The 22910-nt window shown below is 49.2% G+C and overlaps 1 protein-coding gene across 1 annotated transcript in view; it reads left to right on the forward strand.

Moving 5' to 3' along the window:
- Positions 1–22910, forward strand: part of POLR3E (RNA polymerase III subunit E) — a 1464556-nt gene that overhangs the window by 72229 nt on the left and 1369417 nt on the right. Inside the window, exon 2 of the mRNA XM_069645613.1 lies at positions 3958–4043. Coding sequence (XP_069501714.1) covers positions 4008–4043 — 36 coding nt within the window. The 5' untranslated portion in view covers positions 3958–4007. The remainder of the gene's footprint in view (positions 1–3957; positions 4044–22910) is intronic.

Below are 22910 nucleotides of genomic sequence, written 5' to 3' on the forward strand. Positions count from 1 at the left end.
ATTCAGCCTGGATTTGGAGTAACTTGATTCCCACCAGAGGTGCTAATAAAAATGAAGCGGCCAAGCTCTGCTGCCGTCCACTTTTCAGATCATACCAGGAGTTATCCAATTGTATCCATGCTCAAGGCATATGGGGCGAAGATTGAGTTGTTGGTTAATGGGCCCGGTGTTTGGAGTATTATGCTTTGAATACTGTCAAACATGTTTTGTAGGAAGCTTTTAAGATTCCCTGCCCACTCTTGTATAGAGGAGCAGGTGGATGTTATCCCTAGCTCCTGCCCCCTCACCTCTGTCATATTGCAACAGTACGAGAAGAGCCCTATGTGGGCAAGGCATCAACCCAATACTGCGAGTGTATGAGAGACGATACGCACACCTTATCAAATGTACCTTCGGACTGAGAGGGTGGAAGGATGTCTGCCCACACCATTGGACATCATAGAGCTATAAGTGAAATCTGACAAGAGCAGAGTGACGTCATAGAGGAAAGATACTGAGACTTACTTAAACGCTATGCAAATACTCCAAAGAATAAGGATTTAACTGAAGTAACAAGAGAAACATGTTTTTGAATATGAAGAAATCGTATATGCAAAGAAGATAAAGTAACCTGCTGATTAATAAATGTGTATATGCCAGTTAAATGAGACATAGAAGCTTGTTGCAGAGGAAAACATAACGTAGCTAGAGCGGCCATGATGGAAAGCTGGACGTCACTCGTATTAAAACTAATCAAGCTACCACAGAGACAGACCAGGGCTGTAGAATCGGGGAGACGCTGGAGAAAAAAAAACAGCTTTGTGTAAGGAATACAAAGTAGTATGTAGTCTGTGATCAAGGATGCTACGTCAAGGAATAATTGCAAGGCACAAGGAGAGTCAAAAGGATAAGCCATGTACATAAGACATATTTCCCTTAAATTAAGCGAAGGAGAAAACATCTGCAAGCCCCAAGTATTAGACAATTAAAGATGTGGAAAACCCATGTAAGAAGGAGTGAGCAAGTCCCTAGAGGCAACGAAGGGTAATGACACCCAATTCAATTGAATCAAATAGCAGTAAATAGGTCTACTCATGATGGACACATTTATGGTCTCCTCACACGTGATTCAGAAGTTGAAAATGAGGGCTATTCATTAAGCCCAAACCCAGATATTAGTGTGCCTACACTCCCTTGAATGTCGCAGAGCAGGCTTTGAGGTCAACTACAAAGGAGAAGCCTTGGCTTGGAGCTTGACTGCTGAGAGATGATGGATTAATTGGGGAAAGTGGGGGGGGGATTAGTCTGACGTTGCTTGTGGCACCTGAGTTTTGTTTTGCTTATGTGCTACTAACGAGCCAAAGTCCAAGGTTGGGAAAGCATGCCAACCAATCGGAGGGTCTATTTAGCATCATGCTGAACAATGTTGCAATAACTAACCCGCTGCCATTTTATTTATAATATGCATTGTACGTATTTAGAGGTCGGTCGAGGCGTGCATACCAGATTAGGGCCAGCCAATGAAGTTATTAGCACTTCTGTACTATAGGTACATATGTTCCATTAACCAATTCCTCCCTTCGGTATGTTTTAGTTTGCCACGTAGGATAATGTCATAGATGACGCGTTTTGAGGTATAAAACCTTTTGTATAACCACATTTGGGTGTGAGAGCGTGAATGACTGCCTGTTATTTGCCAGATTAACCTACTTTATTTCTATGCGGATAATAAAGTAGTACTTTGCCATATTCTTTGAGTCTGTCCGGTTATTTGGGTCCGAGATTGTTGTTGGTAATTCCATCTAGCACATGAAATGCTTCAAGGTGCTAGAGCACACCTGCTTTCCTCTTGAACTAGAAAATTGGTTTAAGGTATCCCGAACATTCTCTCAGAATTTAACCTCCCCACGTTTGAAGCTCAGTTTGGCATAATTCATCTGCTATGCTTACTAAGAATATTCTGTCGGATCTCTTGCAGAGGTGACGTACAGTATAAAATCGCCTGGTTGAGGTTTATCAACAATGAACTTACTAAGCCAAGTTGATTTAATAGGCTTAACAACCCTGAATTGATGGAAAACAAATGGTTAAAAGATTGCTTCATAAACTTTCCCTCTTTCAGTAGGGAGTCGCATTAGCTGGCAAAACCTTCTGTACATTCCTACATCTTACCGAAAACTGTGGTGGTCCTTGGTCATTGCTGAGACTGGGATATGGCCTTGTTTATTCATTGTTTACTGATAAATTTCAGGCTATATAAATTGCCACTTAATACAGTAATAGCCAATTCTGAGGTTAAGTGTTACTTTTGTCACACGCAAACCATGAGGAGATTTTATGCATTTAGGCTCAGCACATTAGTCCCTGTGCATGGTTTAGTCAGTGCCGTCCTGCTCTGATCTACCTTCAGCTACTTTGACTAGACTGTGGTCTGCTTGGGTGAAGTACTTGGTTTCTGCAATTCAAATCACGTTTTATAGATCTGCTTTTATTTTATTTATTAATTCCAGTTTATGTATTTGTGCAGACTATTATTTGTGCTTTTTCTTCTCTTAATAAATCTAAGTCTCCTAGTTCTCTTTGCTGCTTGCCCATATCTTTAAAAACTAAGGCTATGCCACACATTTCCCCACTCGGTGCAGGAAAACCAACAGTGTGTCTGCTGCTTTTAAATATTATGTAGGTGGAGAGGCTGAAATTCCTATGGATTCTACCTTTTGTTATGCCTGGGGGGAATAAGCGGGCAGAATCCATATGGATTCTTTGCAATGAAGGGTACCTTGTCTGTACAGGGCGGTCACCAGCACAGATCACTGCCGTTTATGCATCAGTGTGTTTCCTACCTGATTTTGTACATGGCCTAGGAACCCAGGGAACGCATTTGATTCCTGTTGACCACTCCACGTGAGAAGTGTTTTTAAATCCAGTTGCGAGGGGGTAGCAGATACTGTTGTAACCCAGACTGCTCTGCTAGATTTGCTGGCTCTACAAAGATGAGCAGCTTGGCACTCACACTGCAACTTCACAAGTAAAAACTGTATTTTGCCATAATACATTTTGAAAATCGCTGTTTTTTCAACTAAGTGTAAATTAACTAATATTGTATTCTTTACTTTAACCCTCTATTTTCTCACTTTGCCACCTTCCTTGTCCTTCCCTCACCGTATACAATTATTAGATAAATGATTTGCAATTAAAAATAAGTCCTGTAGGCCTAAATGAATCTGTCTGAAATACAACTGAGACTAACTTTCCCTTTGAAAGTATTCTAAAATAGACATAGCTGACACTTTTTTTTTTTTAGCTTTCTTTTAAAGGAACATTGCCCATTCAGATGTTCCAGAATAGTTTCTGCTCCCAGCTGGTCTCTTCTCCAATTGAGCTCCATCTAGCCGAGAGAAAAGCAGTGGTGCCAGTTTCTAGTTTTAAGCTTGGTGTAGTTCACTTGTAAATGCAAACATTATGTTGTCAAAAGTTTCTTTAATACATCCCAGCTTTGTCAACTTATCTGTTGGGTATAGAGTTGAGTAGGATTTGGTAGTAAATCCGTTGTTCAAGTGCCTCGACGTAGTTTAGTTTGTGATGCCTATGTTTTATGACTTGCACCTTTTTAATATTCCTTTTGCAAGCCACCTTGAACAATAGTGATTTATAAAGTTCAAAATGTTTGATCTTTTTAAATTGATTGTTCAATCCTAGTAATAATTGTAGAATAGTAATCCAGGTTAGTTAATTTAAATTGTTCATTGTTTGATCTCCTGTGTTCCCCTTTCCCCTGTGTTATGTTCTGTGAAACATTCTGTGGGGTTTACACTTTGTATGTTTTAAAAATGGTAGAATTGGGCCGTATAAAGAATATATTGCAAAGCTAACCTGTTGATATTAAGAAATTCTTAAATATGTTGCTTATTTCAATGTTATATGTATAATTACAATAGATTATATTTTGTTTTGCATTGTCACTTTACCAATTATTAGAGCTACAAACTGAAGACTGGGGCCGTTGAGACGTTTTCCATCATTCTAGCATGGCAGAGGAAGAAGATGACCCAATCGTACAAGAGGTGAGAACATATATAAAGTTATATTTTGTAATGTTCTGCACCTCTTGCTCTCGTTTAATTTCTGACGGTATGTGAATGACGAGTTGAAGGCATCAAGGAGCACAATATTGTTTAAAGGAGAAAGAATGCTCAACTACAAATCCGGTTTTTAGTCCGACTCCATATAAGATGTATGTGATTGAATGAGATGTGGCATTTCGGTGAATGTTTTTTTTTTTTTCGTTCAGCGCTCGCCCTACCCAGGGGATCTTGGGGCGCCTTACAGGTTGGTTTGCAGAGTGTAATGTGTAGAAGATGGTGGCTTGCTTGTCTGGTGTTTGTTTGATGGGTTTCAATAAGATTGGGGCTTGAGGTGGATGGCTTTGAAAACAATGCCGAGTCCTTTGAATTCAATTCTTGTTTTTATTTATTGAACCCTTTGTATGGCGCCTATACAGCAGGAAATGTTTCCAGGCACCACAAGACAAAAATAGGGTTGCAGGGCAGAGGAGAAAAACAGTAACAGCCCTACTAGACCTTGTGACATTCGGATCGTGCAAGCGCTAACATGAAGTGCAGGGAGAGTGGGGAAGGACAGGGCAAGGGATGGTAGAAGAAAGGGGTTGAGGGACACGTGCAGCAGGGATAGGGCCCACATAGGGATGGGCAAGTGCCAGGGGGAACCCAAGAGGGGCAGCGCCAGGGGTGGGAGGGGTTAAATAGTGCACAGACAAGGATGGACCACACTCTGGCTAGTCGGGGAAGGGAACCTGAGGGCAAGTGCTTGTTCAGTGGGTCCAGGGGAAGACTGGTTGAAACAAAGTCCTGGCACCGGCAGAGTCTTAAGGGTCATAGGCAACCAGTTGCTGTCGCGGGTGGAGGCTAGCAGGGGGGGGTGTCATGGCCACGGGCCCCAGAACACAAAAACCACACCATCTAGTGAGGGGGCAAAGGGTCACTTGACTAACTTATGTCCCTTTGGGACTCATAAACACAGGGGCCCTGGCTGGACTCAGTCCTGGCGCCAGGCTCATATAGAGATGTGAGCATGAAAACTTCACTTCAGTGCTGGAGTGCTTTTATTTTCCAAGAACTTTCCAGGTGCTGGAAGCCTTTATTCCAGAGAACCTCCCCATGTGCTGACTCATCAGGCGTGGCTCCCTAGGCCTGATCTTCAGGTGCTGACTCATTGGGTGTGGTAGGGCATGGCAGCAGGCAGGCCAGAGCTACTGGGCGTGGCCAGGAACCAGACTATAAACCCATCGGTCCCTCAAGCAAACGCCTCGCGTTACTTTCCACCTCCGTGCAACGTGACACTCACTGCCGACTGGACCAGCTACTTACCTTGTGATCCTGCAACAACAGCATCCTTAACCTGGACCCTTGCTCGCATCTCACAGCAACGCTCCATCTTCTTGGCAGATCCCAAATCGACGCCGTAGCACCTGCGCTCTGTCCCACAAAGCCAAAGTCCTGAAACGAGAAAAGAAGACAAGACCAGGTTAGAACTCCCGAGAACACCCAACCCAGGGTTGCGCCGCATTTAAAACTCAACGCGCACCCTAAGGCACCATTAAAGGCTACTTACCAGCTGTCGGACCATCTCAGCCCCGCTCCTCTGTACTGCCAGCTCCGCTTCTGCTACCGCAGCTACTGCCGGCACTACACCACCTTCAAGGGGAGAGAGCAGAGAAAAGAGACCTTACATACAAAGGACAGACAACGAACTTTAAAAATACAATTACAACAGTCGGAAGACAAACTGGCAAGTGGAAACAAGGGAAACGCCCACAAGAGAAGTGGACTAGTCGCAGCTGGCCTGGACTTCCACGACAAGGGACCAGTGAAGGAACTCTGTTCCCTTCAACAAGCGCCCCTGCCAGAAGCAGTAGGACGGAGAGCTCATCATTTAGCAGGTGAGCCTCAAGAGTAGTGCCACCCCAGGGAAGCCACATCCAGGGAGAAGAGGTCTGGAGAAGGGGTCAGGGACCACAGGCTGCATACTCATATGAGCCCCCTTATATTCACGCAGGAACCGCACTGCTCATCACCGCAGTTCCCCACACAGACGCAGAGGGAGGAACAGACCAGAGGAGGTTCATCCCTGGGAGGGCTGTGATTGTGCCCCAACGCCTCCGCAGAGACCAGTTGAGCGTAAGGGGAGGGAGGGAAGGAGGAAGAAAAAAGGAAGGTCTTTAGAAGTTTCTGGAACTTAAGGAGATCAGGCTCAAGACGTAGAGGTGCAGGGAGACCATTCCAGAGGGAGCCTCTTCTGAAGAAAGAGATCTATCCCCCTAATCTGTTTGGAAAATCGTCTGATCTGGAGAGAGTTGGAGCTAGAGGACCAAAGGGCTCTAGCTGGGAGGTATTATGGAAAGAGAGCTGGATGTAGCAAGGTCCCTGGCCCCAGAAAGCCTTGTGGACGATGCAGAGGGTCTTGAATTTGATCCTTGCAACTTCCGGGAGGCAGTGGAGAGATTTGAGGGCTGGAGAGATGTGGTCCCTGAACGTGAGGCCAAGGATAAGTCTTGCAGTCTTATTCTGGACTAGTTGAAGAGGGCGTAGGGAGGAAAGAGGAAGGGGCGCTGTTGCAATAATCCAGCCGGACGAGAACCAGAGCTCTGGAAACATTGAGTTTCTGGGGGAAATGTTAGGAAGGGGAAAATGCCTTTGAAAAGGTAAAGCTAAAAGTGGGCTTTTATGGCAAGTTCAGCGATGTGAAAGAGAGTCAAAGATGACACCGAGGTTTTTAGCCTCATTAGAGGGTGAGGGAAGGGGTCACAAGGAGGGCAGTTATAGAATAGGAGGGAAGGAGGGGCAGGAGTCCCAATGAGAAGGATCTTGATCTTACTGTCATTAAGGCAGCGATTTTCATCAGCACACCACGCCTAGCAGTCGGTCTGGGATAAGAGAGGAGGGAAGCGTGAAGGAAAGTTGTCATAGCACTGGAAGTGAGTCAAAGGTGAAAATCGGGTGGGCGAAAGGGGCAAGGTAAATGTGGAAAAGCCCACGGCGAGAGGATCGAGCCCTGAGGGATGTCACAGGTGGAGTAAGATGGAGAGAAAAGGGCCCAGTTCCTCTTGAGGGCCGATTCAAGAGGAAATGGTATGGTAATGTTTGTTTGAAAAGCACCTGTACACAAGGCAAGTGTTACAAAGCGCTCAATGAGGGAGGGAACAAGGGGACAAAACACTAATTCAGAGACCTTGAATTTCTGAACGATACAAGTCTGCACAGGCAGAGTAAGTGCATTTAGCACAGTTAACAGTGTAGGTGACAACAGCAAATGGGGCTGACTACGGTTCTGCAGTTTTTCCAAGTGTATTTAGGCGCCACCATGCAAGGAGGGGGAGACACAGAAAATATACCATCTTCAAAAGCATAGGACGTTCAGATTGTGCAAGGGCACAGACGGTGCAAGAAGGGGAGCAGTGGGGAGTACAAGTGCAGGGTGTGGGAAGGGAGGGTTGGGGGGAACCAGTACTCCCAGTTAGTCCGAAACTGGGGTAAGTGATTAGAGATGCCACACTCATGGGACATTGACTAAGTGCAGTAGTGATTAGACCAGCGCAGGCCCGGAGGCAAGTGCGAGAGGACTGGCAAGGGTGCCAGAGACCTGTGAGACTGAGGTACTCCAGGCAGCCAGTCAGCAAGCTGTGTGGGAAAGGAGGGGGAGAGGGATAGAGCGGAGAGCGAGGTTAGCAAGGTAGAGGGAGAGAGAAGGAAGAGGAGAAAAGGAATGTCTTCAGAACTTATGGATATCAGGCTCAAGATGGAGGGTAGCAGTGAGGCTATTCCAGAGGGAGGCCCCTTCTTGGAGAACTGGCTCACTTATGAATGAGGTAGATGAGTGGAGGGCTCGTTAAGTACAGTATTTAGGTAGGCATCGTTGAAAATGGGTAGGTCCCAGAAAGCCTTTGTGGACAATGCAGAGGATCTTGAACTTGATCCTCGCAGCCACGGGGAGCCAGGGAAGGGATTTCAGCTCCGGAGAGATGCAGTCCCTAGGCTTGAGCCCAAGGATAAGTCTTGCGGTTCTGTTCTGGATGAGTTGCAAAGGGCGCAAAGCAGAGACAGGGAGGTTGAGGAAGGGGCTGTTGCAGTAGTCCAGCCTTGAGAGAACCAGGGCTCTGAAGACAGTGAGCCGCTGGGGGAAGGTGAGAAAAGGAAGAGTACCTCCGAGGAGGAGCAGCTGGTAGTGGGACTTTTTAGAAATGTTCAAAATGTGAGTAGAGAAGGAGAGAGTGGAGTCGAAAATGACCCCAACGTTTTTTGCTTCGCAGGTCAGTGCAGGCGCAGGGCTAAGAGAGGCTGGCCAGAGTGGGGAAAGTGGGAGCAGGAGTCCCAATGTGAACAATCTCTGTCTTACTGGCGTTGAGGCAGAGGTTGTTTGCAGCACACCATGACTGAATTGAGGACAGTCAGTCAGATATGAGCGAGGTAGAGGAGGTGGTTGAGGGTAGTCTGAAGGAGAATTGCGTGTCAACCGCATAACACTGGAAGTTGGAGGAAGAAGGTGGCAATCGCACGTGCCAGGGCAGCCATGTAGACATTGAATAATGAGGGCGATAGGTTAGAACCCTGGGGAATGCCAAAGGTTGAAATAGTGATAGTAGAGAGAAAGGACCCAAGTTCCACCTGTGATGGATGGTCCAAAAGGGAGGAGGTTAACCATGCCAGAGCCTGACCTGTGATTACCAGGGTGTCATAGACGTGCAATCAGGATGTTGTGGTTTACCATGTCAAAGGCAGAGGAGAGATCAAGAAGAATGAGGACAGAGTGAGTGTTCGTGTCCAGATTTGAGAGCAGGTCTTCACGGGTGTTCAGAAGAGCAGTTCCTGTGCCTCTTGATGTTTTAAAGCCAGACTAATGATCGTGGGGGCAACCAGCAGATTCGGTGTGGAGGGTGAGCTGGGAGATGGCCAGCTTCTCCAGGAGTTTGCCCAGGAAATGGGTGATGGAGATGATGCAGGAGTTTGCCGAAATAGAGGGGTAGGCAGAGGGTGCACAAGGGAGTGCTTCAGAGAGGTTAGGAAAATTCCAGTGGCAAAAGAGAGATTGCAGAGATCAGTCAAGGCTGGAACGAGAGTCAATGTTGTCCTTGATGGTTTTGGAGGGGCAGGGGTCCACCTGTTTGGATGAGGCCTTCATAGAACGGACTTGTCTGGTGACCTCATCAGGTGTGATGGGAGTGAGAGAAAAGAGAAGTGGTGGGGGAGCCAAGGGAGGCTCCAGAGGTGTTGGTGTATGATGTGGTGTAGGAGTGCGAGAGGAGAGGATGTCTTGGGTTTTTGCTGTGAGGTTTGCAGCCAGGACCGAGCAAAGGTCCTGGGTGGGTGTGGCGGAAGAGGAGGCTGCTGCAGGATTAGTCAATTCCTTACAGACTTAGAAAAGTTCGGCTTTGTTGTTTTAATGCCGCAGAGATGTGGGCTTGAATAAACTTGGTGTGGATGCAGAGTCCATATTGCCTTTGAAGGAGGCGACAGGCCTGTTTGTCAAAGGTTCCTCCTGACCATTTCCGCTCAGCTGCCCTACACTTGTGTTTTAAGGGCAGCCAGGTCAGAGTTGTACCAAGAGTTGACTTTTTGGAAGGCTTCAGTCGGACCCTCATGACACGGGCAAGAGTATCAAGGGTGTTAGAAATGGAGAGATTAAAGTTAGCGAGGGCTGTGTCGGGGTGGGAGTTAACCGCCGCCGTAGGAGGAGGAGAGTAGGTGGAGGCAAAGGTAGCCATTGTCACTTTTTTCATGGGTCTGGTGACTTTGAAACAGAGTGGCCGCGCAGGGTGTGCCGATGCAAGAGGTGAGGAGAGCTTCAAGTGTGAAGGGAGTGGTCCGTCCAAGAGAGAGGTAATGAGCTGGATAGAGAGTGGGATGTCGGTAAAGATGAGAGCATCCAAAGTGTGACCTGCTTTGTGCGCGGTGGCAGAAGGTAAAATAGAGAGGGAGAGAGATTTGCATAGGTTGCGGAAAGGTCCTGATGAGTCGGGTGAGTCCAGATGGATTTTGAGGTCACCCAGCAGGAGGAGTTAGCCCATTCCGAGAGGAAGACCTGGTGGCCAATAGAAGGTGGCCATAAGGAAAGAAGATTTAGGAGAGGGTGAGAGCCTGCAGACGAGGCACTCAAAGGAGTAGGCCTGAGTCGGGTTGATGGACGCAGGTATCCATTCTGGGAAGATCAACGCCACTCCCTCTGGTAACCCCTTGGGCCTGGGCACAGAGAGGATCTTGTATCCTTCAGGTAGGAGTGTGTCAAAGCTTGTGACAGCGCTGGCCCTGAAGCATGTCTCTGTGATGGCCAGCACCTCTAGATCCATGTGTTCAAGGAGTTTACAGATGTCAGACGAGTGTTTGACAGCAGACCGAGAATTGAGCGTGGCAATATGGAGCAGCTTGCCATCCTTGAAGGTCTTCCACGGTGGGGGGTGCAGGGGACGGTGGTCCCTCCCCTCCCCCCCACACCTTCCTCCGCATCCCCCATGAGTGTGGCAAGAGAGCCAGAGGGATAGTGGAGGATGGCGGAGGGGCCAAGGCTGACAAGGGAGCTGGGATAGTGAGGCAAGGGCGCCTGCGCAGAGGAGGAAGGCCCAGCAGGCAAGGGAACCTGTGCAGAGGAGGAAGGCCCAGCAGGCAAGGGAACCTGTGCAGAGGAGGAAGGCCCAGCAGGCAAGGGAACCTGTGCAGAGGAGGAAGGCCCAGCAGGCAAGGGAGCCTGTGCAGAGGAGGAAGGAAGGCCCAGCAGGCAAGGGAGCCCTGTGCAGAGGAGGAAGGAAGGCCCAGCAGGCAAGGGAGCCCTGTGCAGAGGAGGAAGGAAGGCCCAGCAGGCAAGGGAGCCTGTGCAGAGGAGGAAGGAAGGCCCAGCAGGCAAGGGAGCCTGTGCAGAGGAGGAAGGAAGGCCCAGCAGGCAAGGGAGCCTGTGCAGAGCAGGAAGGAAGATGTTAGAGTGAGAGAGATGGTAGGAGAGACCCTAAGCTTGCAGACAAGACATTCGAAGGAAGAGTAGAATTGAGTGCCTATGACAGAAGCAAGGACCCAATCTGGGAAACCCTCTTAGACCTCTTCGACCTGGGCCCAGAGAGGATCTTGTAGCCCTCAGGAAGGAGAGTGTCGAAAGCAATGACACAGCTGGCATTTAGCCATGTCTTGATGAGAGCGAAGCCGTCCAGGTCAAAGTCTTCAAAGAGGGGACGGATGTCCAAGGAGTGTTTAACAGCAGAGTGAGAATTGAGGGTAGCTAAGTGAAACTGGTTGCCACTTTTTTGAAAGTCTTCCGAGGTGGGGTACAGGGGCGTGGTACACCCATCGGTGTGGGCCCGAGAGTCCGAGGGGTGGCTGGAGAAGGGAGGAAGTTAATGAGACGGAAGACGCCCGTCAAGGAGGAGGAGATTGGGCTGAGAAATCTGGGCCATGATGGTGCCATTCTGGTTGACATTAATGATGCATCTAGAAGATCAGTATGCTAAGAGAACTTCCCATCTGGTTTCACCATTAACGGGCCAGGAGGAAAAAGGGGATAGGATGGAGACCATATGGGGAGTCCATAGTTCAGGAGATGGAACAGTGAAGAGGATGTCAGTGATAGTCTGCCTGGAGGAAGCATTGATGTATGTATCTGCAATGGAGAGGCCTGGGTTAGGGATCAGGAGTGCTTTCTCAAACCTATTCCTTCCAGACTTTGAAAGAGAGTTAGGATAGGTGATCAAGTGACCGAGTAGATGGGGGAGACGGAGAGCACCATGGATTCAGGGGGTGGTGCGTGGATCGGGAAGAGAGACTGCACTATGCAAGATGAGTTCACCAGGCGGCCTAGCAGCCAGTACAGGGTAGATGAAACGGATAGGTATCCATCGAAAAAAGGGTCAGGTTACAGCAAGCAGAAGTAGCACAACATGATGAATGAGCTGGTGGGGGGAGACCGGTGAAGGGCCTAAATTATAAACACTAACAGGAATTAAAAAATGACCCAAATCTGAATATTGTTTTAAATGCAGCTGAGAGGCCAAGTGTAAAACACAGGCACAGGAATTAGTCCAATTATGCCGTTTTATACATGAATCTGATACCATACAGCATTTGGGTAAGGCTAACGTGGATCACAACACCAGATTTGATTTTCAAGCAGAGCAGGTGAAATACAGCATTTAGAGAAGGCTAACGTGGATCACAACGGCCAGATTCTATTTTTTATTTTTTTTAAATGTCCAGGCAAAAAAGCAGTTTCGTGCGGGCCAATATGCACAAAAGTGGTGGCGGCCAAGAGAGCCACTTAAGGTGAGGCGGTGGTAGCGTTGCAGCAGAGCATCACCAGAAAAGTCAGTCAGGTTGTGCAAACAAGGCTGAGTAGGTGTGGCAGATGCCTACGGAGGGGAATGGGAACGGGAAGCACAGAGAGCTCCAGGGGAATGAACAGAGGGTTACAGAAAAAAGAAAAATCACAGCAAGAGCGCGTTGCAGGCAACCAGGAAATAGGCAGAGCGTAATTCACTAAGGCTGCAATGGGGGAGGGGGTAATCGTTGACCGAGAACAATGGTGGGACCAGGAGGATCACACACAGAGGTGCCGGTGGTAGGATGATGCCTGGAGGGGAGAGAAGTCTTACTGGCTTAGTGTGCTGTAGCGATAAGGAGAACGGAACAATTTGGGTGACCTGCAGATGTAGGCCTCTTCCAGGCCTGGACAGGGCCAGACAGGTGGAGCCCAAGCCCTTTGATGGTGGCCCTTCGAGGGGGGGGCGACATCGCCTGCTGGCTCCCCTGGCCTGCTGGCATAATTGGGCTAGCTTGAACCAATCCTGCATCTTGATTGATGCAGGTTGAATGCCTCATCAAACTACTGCAAGACAGTTGGCCATGTTGGAGAAGCCCAGGCAGAAGTGTAAAACAGCAGTCCATGCAGCTTCAGGGTTTCCACGAAGTTGGTTGTGGGAAGGCATGCCAGGCCAGCCGTTAAGTCCCAGCCATAGGAGCCCAAGTCCTTTGAGGGTACAGGTAGCTAATGGAATTTGGCGAGAGCTAGGATGATTTGGGAATGTTAGGGTAGGAGGAGGAGGAGGAGGAGGAGGAGGAGGAGGAGGTGGAGGAGGAGGAGGAGGAGGAGGAGGAGGAGGAGGAGGAGGGGGGGGGGGTGGGGGGGTGGGGGGGGGGGGGGTGTGTGTGTGTGTGTTTTTTTCTCGTTTTCGACAGTGAAGCTTAAGGGATTTCACCGAAATGGCGATGGGATATGTGTGGGTTGTCCATGGACAGTTCTTTGACCCAAGGGATGTGGCCAGGTTTGTACCTGTTTCAAGTTTGTGCCTTCTTTTTGAAGAGTTGAGCTTGAAGTGGATGTCCATCAAGGTGGTGATGGTGGAGAGACGCCCTTTAAGGGAATGGAGTTGTGAAGTGGATAAGATTTGTTGGTATATTTACGTGTCCTCTGCATATGGATGTTGTTGTTTGCTTAAGGGTTCTACATATAGGTTGAAGAGTATTGGAGACTGGGAGAGTCTTGCAGGACCCCATTTGTGACGCTGGGGATTTTTGATCAATGAGGGGGAATGGAGACAGTGTCCTGGCATTGAGCAAGGAGGTGAACCGGTTGGATGATACCCAAGAGTTCATCCTGTGGGAAAGGGGAAAGGATGTTGAGAGTGGTGTGGTTGATTTATATTATTAAATTGTTCTTTTATAACACTCTGAATATCAGCAAGTGATTTCTAAGCGCAGGATTGGGATCTGAACCTCTGTTGCGCTGCGTTGTCTCACTTCCAAAGCAAACACGTTGCCCCCTTAGCTATACTTCCTCACCCATTGTGTTGAAGGCTTCAGAGACGTCTCAGAGTACGAGTAGGGCTGTAATCAAGGATGTGAAGTGCAGCGGCCTCTGTGCCGTTTCTGGGTCGAAAGGCAGATTGGAGGAGGTTGTTTCTGGTTGTTTCAGTTGGGTTGTGATAAAGCATTCCATGATTCTTCTAATATATGTCAGGATGGTGATGGGGCTGTAGTTTTCAAGGAGCTTGGAATGTTTTTTCTGATTGGGGTGAGATTTGTCCACTTTTGAGTGCAGGGGCCATAGCACCATGTGAGAGGCAGGAGCTGATGCACCAGTGTGCTTGCAGGTGTTGATGCAATTGGGTGCAACTTGAGGTGGGCAGGCATCATTCAGGTGTGCTGGGTTTGTGTTGGCAGAATTGGCAATTTCCTTGCAGACCAGTTTCTTCAAGGCCAATTTGTTCTTAAGATTATTTTTTTAACCATATTTCACCACAAATGTAAGTGGGTGGGTAACAGGGGAGGGGTTAGGTATTTAGATAGGGGTATGAGGTGGTTGCAGGAGTTCAAAATTCAAACAAATGGGCCTTGAGCAAATTGCTGCGAGGATTTTGGCAGTGAGGGAGATGTGCGTCTCTGTGAATGGGCTGGAAGGTGTCCCGTGCGTTGGAAGTTGGAATCCTTGGGAACTGGTTGTGTGAGTGGGAGAGCAGCGAGAAGGGCTGATGTTGTATATTTTAGAGTTGAAGTAATCCATAAGGGAATGGATGGGGCTGTGAAAATTGTGGCTGGTGCTTTGAAGAGGAACGTGACAAAGTTGAAATGTTTCTGTGTTCGATCAGTGATGGAATTGAGTTTATGGAGGTAGTGGTTGACTTTAGCATGGCGTATGGATGTTTTGTATTTTTGCCACACTGTCTGGGTGGTGTCCTGATGGCATGGCATGTGGGGTTTATAATCCAGGCTCTTTCTAGGCATCTGGCTTTCTGCTTGATTGCTTGATAGCGAGGTTGTGGAGGGCGGGGGCCTGAGGTCTGGTGGGAGTTTTGAGCCATGATTTATAGTGGTCATCGCTGGGCTGCTTTGTTGAGTGCCTGCGTGGTGGTGGTGGTGGTAGATACTCATATACATAGGAGGTAGTTGGCTCTTATCAACAATCACAATAAACACACATTAAATCAATACGTTTTCATTATTCATAGTAAATAGTTTATTCAGAGATATTCATAGTATTAAAAAAAGTGAAAAACATCTAAAGCCATCTGTAGTCACTTATAGTATTAAAGGCTAAAACACTGTCTAAAAACAGACAATTTGGTCGTGACACATATACCTAAATAAGGTCAGGTAGTGTATGTGCTGTTGACATCATTTAAATTTGTTGACTATTCTAGGGGCGCTTGCCGTCTTACTATAGTAAAAAAAAAAACTTTTCTTGGGATAATTTCTTCACCCTAGTTACTTCATGCCTGGGTGGTGGCACTCAACATGTTTCAGTTCTCATACATTTTTCTCTGAACATTCTTCAGAAGATATGTCACTGTATATTAGTGTTACAATAAAAAACAATACATGCTGCAAAGGCATTAGTTGGTAGCTATAACAACTCTTGTTGGCAGTGCGAACATCAATCTGTGTGTTCAAGCTTTGACTGTTGATAAAAAAAAAAACAGGGAAGGGTAAGCTATCATTGCTCTGATACTTTGTATAATTTCATTTTATATATATTACCTGGTCCAGTATGTGGAGAAAAAATCTTATGGAGGTAAAATCCTGAATCGAGCACGGGTTATTCCTTTGGTCAAAAGCTGAGCATCAATTAGGTCCGGCTCGATCTGCAATTTAAATTTACATAGATTTTAAAACCTGCTGTTCATTATACTGGGCTGGTCCTTTGTCCATTACTAAGGCGAGAATCTAAGAATGGAAGCGTAACATACCTATTCTAAAGTGGCTATTCAGGTGGTAAATAACTAATCTTGAAAGTCGTTCCCAGGTTAGTTTTAGCTGTTGGATCAGCCCTTAAAGGTAAGTCAATTATCACAGATGAAGGAGGACTGGAGCTAGAATGGAGAGAAAAAAGCAACGGGTCGTTCTATATTAGGGCCAGTAGTACTAGTAAAATAGACTTTGTTTATAAACAGTAAAACAGTGGGAACCTTTTACGATGTATATGAGCTCATCGTCCTTGTTTTCTTGCATTTAATGTGTAGAGAATCTCGTTGAAAGCAGTGACTTCGATTTCACTGTTGAGAAGTGTGTGTGTGTTTGGAGGGGATGCATGGGGTGTGTTATGAATGGTGCTATGGTTCTGTCTGTAATGTTTGTTTTGTCTGGCTGGGGGGGGCAGTGTCATATAAAGCACAAACCACAGTGAGAGCCAATGGAGCTCAGTATTTGGGACACACCCAAGGACTACATAAGGCTTTTTCTCCTTTAGTTTTGTTGTCCTATTCTTGAATGGTCTTTGAGGCTACTGGACCCGGTAGAACTTGACCTCCCTTATCAGTAGCCTCATCAAATGGGCAATCTTATTTTGCCAAGAACACCCAGATGAGACCTGCTTTTGACCGGTCAATGCGCCTGTTCTTCAGCAACCTGATCCCACATTTATTGTGTTGTCTGTGCCCCAGGGGCTCTGTTGGAGCAACTCGCTGATGACCTCTAGGAACATCACATTGCTTACTTATCCAGGAATTACACTGTTTTGGAAAAGAAGCTCCTGGCTATAAAACCAACCTTTTAGAATTGGTGATGCCTACTCCCAGGAGCCACCCATTAGGTGGAAATCCGGACCGACATTGCAATCTGAAGGTGCTTCAGCACATGGAGTGGCCAACTAGTCACCAAGTCTGATGATCCTACTTTTTCATACAATGCATTTCCCATATTACACATTTACTAGGTACAGTGAACATTGTGGCTGATGCCCTGTTTCAACGCTGCGAATCTGAACACCATGAGCAAATCTCGTCTGAGTAGACCATTCCTCCAAATCAGTTTATTGAAAGTACATCTATATTTTCTCAAATCAATTTGGCTACAGCTTGTTCTCCTTGTTATGCCAACCTCAATGAACATAATCAATTTGGGTTACAGAATATCCTGGACTGCTTGTTTCTGCATGAACGCTTGTTCATACCCAAATGACATCTCCAAACCAATGTGTTGCAATTGTGTAATGACAAATCTGCTGCATGGCATAGAGGTGTCCTGTCTACTACAACACTCATCCAGAGATACCTTAAGAAAATACATTGTAAAGTATGTTTCGAGGGATTGGGTCCTCCGACGTATTCCATATCTATAACGGGTAATGTCCACAGCTGTGCTGCTTCGGAAAATCTTTAGCGTCTGCGTCCTGCGTCGATCACGTCGATGCGCCGTCCCCGAGGACCTCCAACGGCCGACGTCACCCGATGTGATAAGTAGGACACACAACGCCCATAGCCTCAGTTCCGTTTTTTCCGCGAACGTGTTCGCTTTGTGAATCTCGGTACGCCTCGACTCTTTGGAGTTTGCTCTTTTCTTCTCGGTTCGTTGAACCTGTTCGGTTTTTTGTGAAGACCTGTTCGTGGCGATGTCTACTTCGTCTTGAACCCCGCGTCCAGGCTTCAAGAAATGCGGGGACTGTGGGTCCAAGATGTCGGTCACGGACTCGCACGACGCCTGCCTCTGGTGCCTCGGGGAGGCCCACGATACGGACGATTGTGTTGACTGCCAGTCGCTCACGGCAAAAGCCTTGCGGGAACGCAAGAAGAAGCTGTCGGTTGATCGGGTGTCTAAGCCCCGGAAGTCGAGGTCTGCGGGGCTTTCAACGGATGACTTGAGGGGCGACTCTCCGCTTCGTCAGAAGTCCAGTGGGTCGCCTTCCAGTAGTCGGTCTCGCCATTCCTCCGCCTCTTCGAGGCATTCCCAGAAGCACCGGCATCGGTCGCCTTCCGAGGACTCCGCCCGTCGGCGGGTCGCTTTCCCTCCATGCAAGCGACACCGGAGGAATGGGCTTCCTTCGGGAAGCAGATGCTAGCGATTCTTGAATCGCAGGCCACCGGTCCGTCCGCGCCTCCGAGTGCGGTCGGTCGGCACCGGTCGAGAGACACCGCTCGTACGCCTTCGGGCTCGGGTGGTCGGCACGGCTCATGGGAGAGGTCCTGCTCGGACAAGGGTAGCCGTTCTCGCCATGCCCGTTCCAGGTCCCGGTCCTCGACGCGCTCGAGACCGCGTGATCCTGTGCCATCTTCGAAGAAGACGTTGAGGCCTGTGGCGCCGAAGTCGTCGACTATTTCTCTCGAGGCTCTGCCTCCAAGGGGGTCGTCGAGACACACTCGGAGCTCCGGCTTCGAGGCCTGTGTCGACGCCGTCGATGCTGGCGGTGCTGCAGCTGACGTTGACGCCGATTCGCTCGATGCCGATTCGCTCGATGCCGATTCGCTAGACGTCAACGCCGTTTGTCGGCGCCGACTCGTTCGGCGCCCTCAACGCCTTTCGAGGCGGTGGTGTCGGAGGGACCCCGTGGCACGGGGTTGGCCCCTAGAAAGGCTCTGGCTAAGGTCAGGCACTGCTTTGGTCCCCAGATGTCTTCCTCTCCCCGCCCGGAGTATATTTCAGAGGGTGATGAAGGCTCTGATGACGGCTTGGTTCCGGTGACGGTACCAGATGAGCTTATCTCGGGCCATAGCCAGTTTGATGACCTGAGGCAGTCACTACATGCCAGTGGATTGGACACCTCTACGGAGGTGGAGTTTGTAGGCCGGAGCCTGGCACTCATGCCAATTCTTCATATCAGTGCCTTATGTCTCGGGTCACAGAGTACTTGGGTTGGTCAGCTCCCCCAGGGGAGTTCATTCAGGATGATCTCACGGACATTCTTGATCTTGGCCTCACCCCCCCCCCCCCCATCTCACTGACCCGGTTTTGCCGTTTCATATGGCTCTGCAGATGAGGGTGGCGGCGGCTTGGACTGCTCCGGAGAGTCTCCCGGCAGTGGCCAAGTCTTTGTCGTGAAAATACCATCTGGCCAGTAGCGACCCCTGCTACTTGTCCAGGCACCCCACTTAGGAGAGTTTGGTGGTGCAGGTGGCTACGGCCCTGGCAAAGCAGGTGTTGTATCCTACCATCCCTCCGGATAGGGACGACACACGTTTTGACGGCTGGGCGAAGAAAGTGTTTTCTTCAGGGGGTATGGCGCTTCAGGCGGCCAACACCATATGTGCCTTGTCTCGTTTCACACACACTCTGTGGAACTGTGTTGCATTAGCGGCTGAACGTACTCCCGAAGGGGACGAACGGGATGGTTTCCTTGCTATGGTTAGGATGGCAAGGATGCCATGTGTGAAGCCGTTCAGTCGGGTTTGGACATGGCAGATTGTGTCAGCCGGTCCATGGCGGCGAGAACCATAATAGGCAGGTTTGCGTGGTTGCGGAAGTCTGGGTTTGCTCCTGATGTGCAGTCCCGGCTCCTCAACATGCCCTTTGATGGTGAAAATCTTTTTGGCAGCAAGGCTGACGAGCCTTGAGAGGTTGCAGACCTCCAAAGCTGCAGCAAAGTTGTTGGGCGCTGCAGTTCCCCAACCTCCGCCTTTTCGTCCTAGGGGACAGCAATGGAGGGGAGGTTCCTTTCGCTATTACTCGTCCTTCAGTAAAGCGAGAGGAGCTAGCAGTCAAAGAGGCCACCGTAAGAGTGCCAGAGGTGGAAACAAGGGTACTCGAGGTGCCAAGGCCGCTCGGGCAGTTGCCTCTTAGCCCTCAGGCAACACTGCAGCCGCTACCACTCAGTCATGAGGCCAGGTCCCATGGTTCGCCGGTTGGGGGAAGGCTGGCGCAGCATCTTGTAGAGTGGCGAGCCATTACTTCAGATGTGTTGGTTCTGGAGATCATAACCCACGGCTACTGTCTTCCTTTTCGGCAGCGCCCTCACGACAATCCACCTGGGAACCTCTCTTTGCAGAGTCCGGATCCGCTCCTTGCGCAGGAAATTCAAGCCCTGCTGGAGAAAGGCGCCATAGAACTGGTGCCTGTAGCGGAGAGGAACAAGGGGTGGTATTCCCCTTATTTTTTGATTTCGAAGAAAGACTGGGGATTGAGACCCATCATGGACTTGCGCGGTTTGAACAAACTCCTCAGGAAGGACAAGTGCAAGATGGTTACTCTCTCTCAAGTCCTCCAGGCCCTTCAACTTCAGGACTGGTTGGTGTCTCTAGACCTCTAGGATGCTTACTTCCATGTGCTGATCCATCCCAAGCACAAGAAGTACCTGAGGTTCGTGGTTGGCGACTCGCACTTTCAGTTTCGGGTCCTGCCGTTCGGATTGACCTCCGCCCCGAGGGTTTTCACCAAGCTCATGGTGGTGGTGGCAGCGCATCTCAGGAAAGTGGAGATTCACTTCTACCCCTACCTGGATGATTGGTTGATCAGGGGGAGCTCTCCCGAGCAAGTCCTGGTTCATCTGTTCATCACCTGCCACGCCCTTCACAAGCTGGGCTTCTCCCTCAATTTAAAGAAGTCTCATTTGACACAACGCAGCGGCTCCAGTACATCGGAGCAGTGCTCGATACGTCCCTGGGGCAGTGTTTTCCTCCCCAGGTGAGGGCTTTTCACATTCAGCAGATGGTGCACAAGTTTCAACTTGCCCAGAATCTCCCAGCGTCCGACTTCTTGAGACTGCTCGGCCTCATGGCATCCTGCATTCTTCTGGTGCCAGAGGCTCGTCTGCGGATGAGATCTTTGCAGTGGGCACTCAAGCTCCAGTGGTCTCAGTCCTCCGGCAGGCTGTCAGACCCTGTTCAGGTGCCGCCCTCGGTCGCCCAGGACCTTCTGTGGTGGGCCGTTGCAGGCAATCTGATGAAGAGGGCCCCATTTTGGCTGCCCTGACCGGAGGTGACGATTGTGACGGATGCATCCCTCACGCGATGGGGAACTCATGCCAACGAGTTGACAGTCGGCAGTCGTTGGTCTTTGCCGGAGTCCAGACTCCATATCAATCTGTTGGAGCTGAGGGCCGTCAGGCTTGCACTGAAGGCTTTTCTGCCGACTGTGCGAGGAAAGAGTGTTCTGATTCTAACAGACCACACAGTGGCCATGCACTACCTCAACAAAAAGGGGGGGGGGGGGCAGGGTCACTTCCTCTGTGCAGGGAGGCGATGCAGCCTGAGTTCTGGGCCATCCAGCAGGAAGTTTCGATCTCTGCTGTTCATCTGGCCGGAGACGACAACAAGACGTGGACGCTCTGAGCAGGCAGAGCACGATCTCTCACAAGTGGGAGCTGGTTCAGGAGATTCTCCTGGAGATCTTCGCCCTTTGGGGGACCCCTCAGGTAGATCTCTTCGCCTCCAGTGTCAACCGGAAGTGCGAGTTTTGCTCGTGGGAATTTCCTCCAAGAGGAGCCTTAGGAGACGCGTTCGTGGTGGAGTGGTCATTCCCCCTACTGTACGTGTTTCCTCCAGTCCCCGTCATCCTGCAAGTACTGCGGAGGTTACGGAGGTTTGGCTCCTGGATGATCCTCATTGCTCTGGCGTGGGCCCGGAGGACGTGGTAGCCGGACCTTCTCGACTTGTCCATCTGCCCTCCACGTCGTCTTCCCTACCGAGACGATCTGCTCTCACGGAAGGGGGATCAGGTTCTCCATCCAGAGGCCAGATCCCTCAACCTTCACGCTTGCCTTCTGAAAGGTTGAGGTATATGGATTGGGACCTCCCTGAAGACGTGATGGAGGTGTTGCTCTCGGCCAGGCGGCTGGCAACAAAGTCTCTGTACCTTTGCCGTTGAAGAAAGTTCTGCGACTGGTGCAGAGTTAAGAATGTGGATCCTTTTGAATGTGACATTCCCATGGTTCTGTCTTTTTTGCTTTCTTTGGCCCACAAGGGCTTACAAGTGGGGACCATTAAAGGTTACCTGGCGGCGCTGTCCATATTTAAGCGCTCGTCTGAAGTGTTCCTATTTTAAGATTCCTTTAATTTCTCAGTTTTTGAAAGGGCTCACTAATGTGTTCCCTCAGTCACCTTTTCTGGTGCCCGGTTGGGATTTGATCCTTGTTAAGTTTCTTATGGGTGCTCCGTTTGAGCCTTTACATTCTTGCCCTTTGAGACTGCTAACTCTTAAAACTGTGTTTTTGGTTGTGGTTACTTCCGCTCGCAGAGTGAGTGAGTTACAGGCACTTTCAGTTAAGCCACCCTTCACTGTGTTTCATAAGGACAGGGTTGTCCTTAGAGTTCATCCTTCTTTTCTTCCGAAGGTGGTTTCGGAATTTCATTTGAGCCAGAAGGTTGTTCTTCCGGCGTTCTAGCCTCCTCCACATCCTGGTAAGGAAGAGAGGCTCCATAAGCTTGATCCTAGGAGAGAGTTGAGCTTTTATATTTCGCGCATGTCCCGGATCAGAGTGGACGATCAACTTTTCATTGGTTACGCTGGAAAGCGTTTGGGACAAGCTGTGGCGAAGCAGACTTTGTCTCGTTGGATTATTTTAGCTATCCCCGAGTGTTACTGCTTGGCGGGTAAGGACCCTCCGGCTGGTTTGCGGGCCCATTCTACCAGGGGAGTGGCTGCGTCTACTGCCCTGCAGAGGGGTGTTCCTATTCGTCACATCTGTGATGCAGCCACCTGGGCTTCAGTACATACTTTTGTACGTCACTTCTCCCTTGATTCCATCAGAGGGCAGGATCTGGCCTTTGGCAAGGCAGTCCTATATTCCGCAATTTGATTGGGCATGCTAAATTTGTGTTCTAAATTCTTTTCCCACCTCCTTGATTGGTACTGCTTTGGGAGTCTGTCATAGATATGGAATGCATCGGAGGACCCAATCCCCTTGAAGAACAAGTTACTTTCTTACCTGGTAACGTTCTTTCGATGGGATGGTCCGACGACGTATTCTATATCGCTACCTCCCTACCTTCCCCGCTGCAGAATTTCTTTTGCGATGGCAGCTTGCGTTCCGCAAGGCCTTGTGTGTCTGACTGGCAGAAAACTGGTGGCACACGTTCTGGGGGAAAAAACTATAACTGAGGCTATGGGCGTCGTGCGTCCTACTTATCACATCGGGTGACGTCGGCCGTCGGAGGAGGTCCTCGGGGACTGCGCATCGACATCGATTCAGATGCTGAAGATTTTCCGAAGCAGCACAGCTGTGGACATTACCTGTCATGG

The sequence above is a fragment of the Ambystoma mexicanum genome, chromosome 2p (genome assembly GCF_040938575.1).
Source record: "Ambystoma mexicanum isolate Mex_15411 chromosome 2p, UKY_AmexF1_1, whole genome shotgun sequence".
NCBI classification, from domain to species: domain Eukaryota; kingdom Metazoa; phylum Chordata; class Amphibia; order Caudata; family Ambystomatidae; genus Ambystoma; species Ambystoma mexicanum.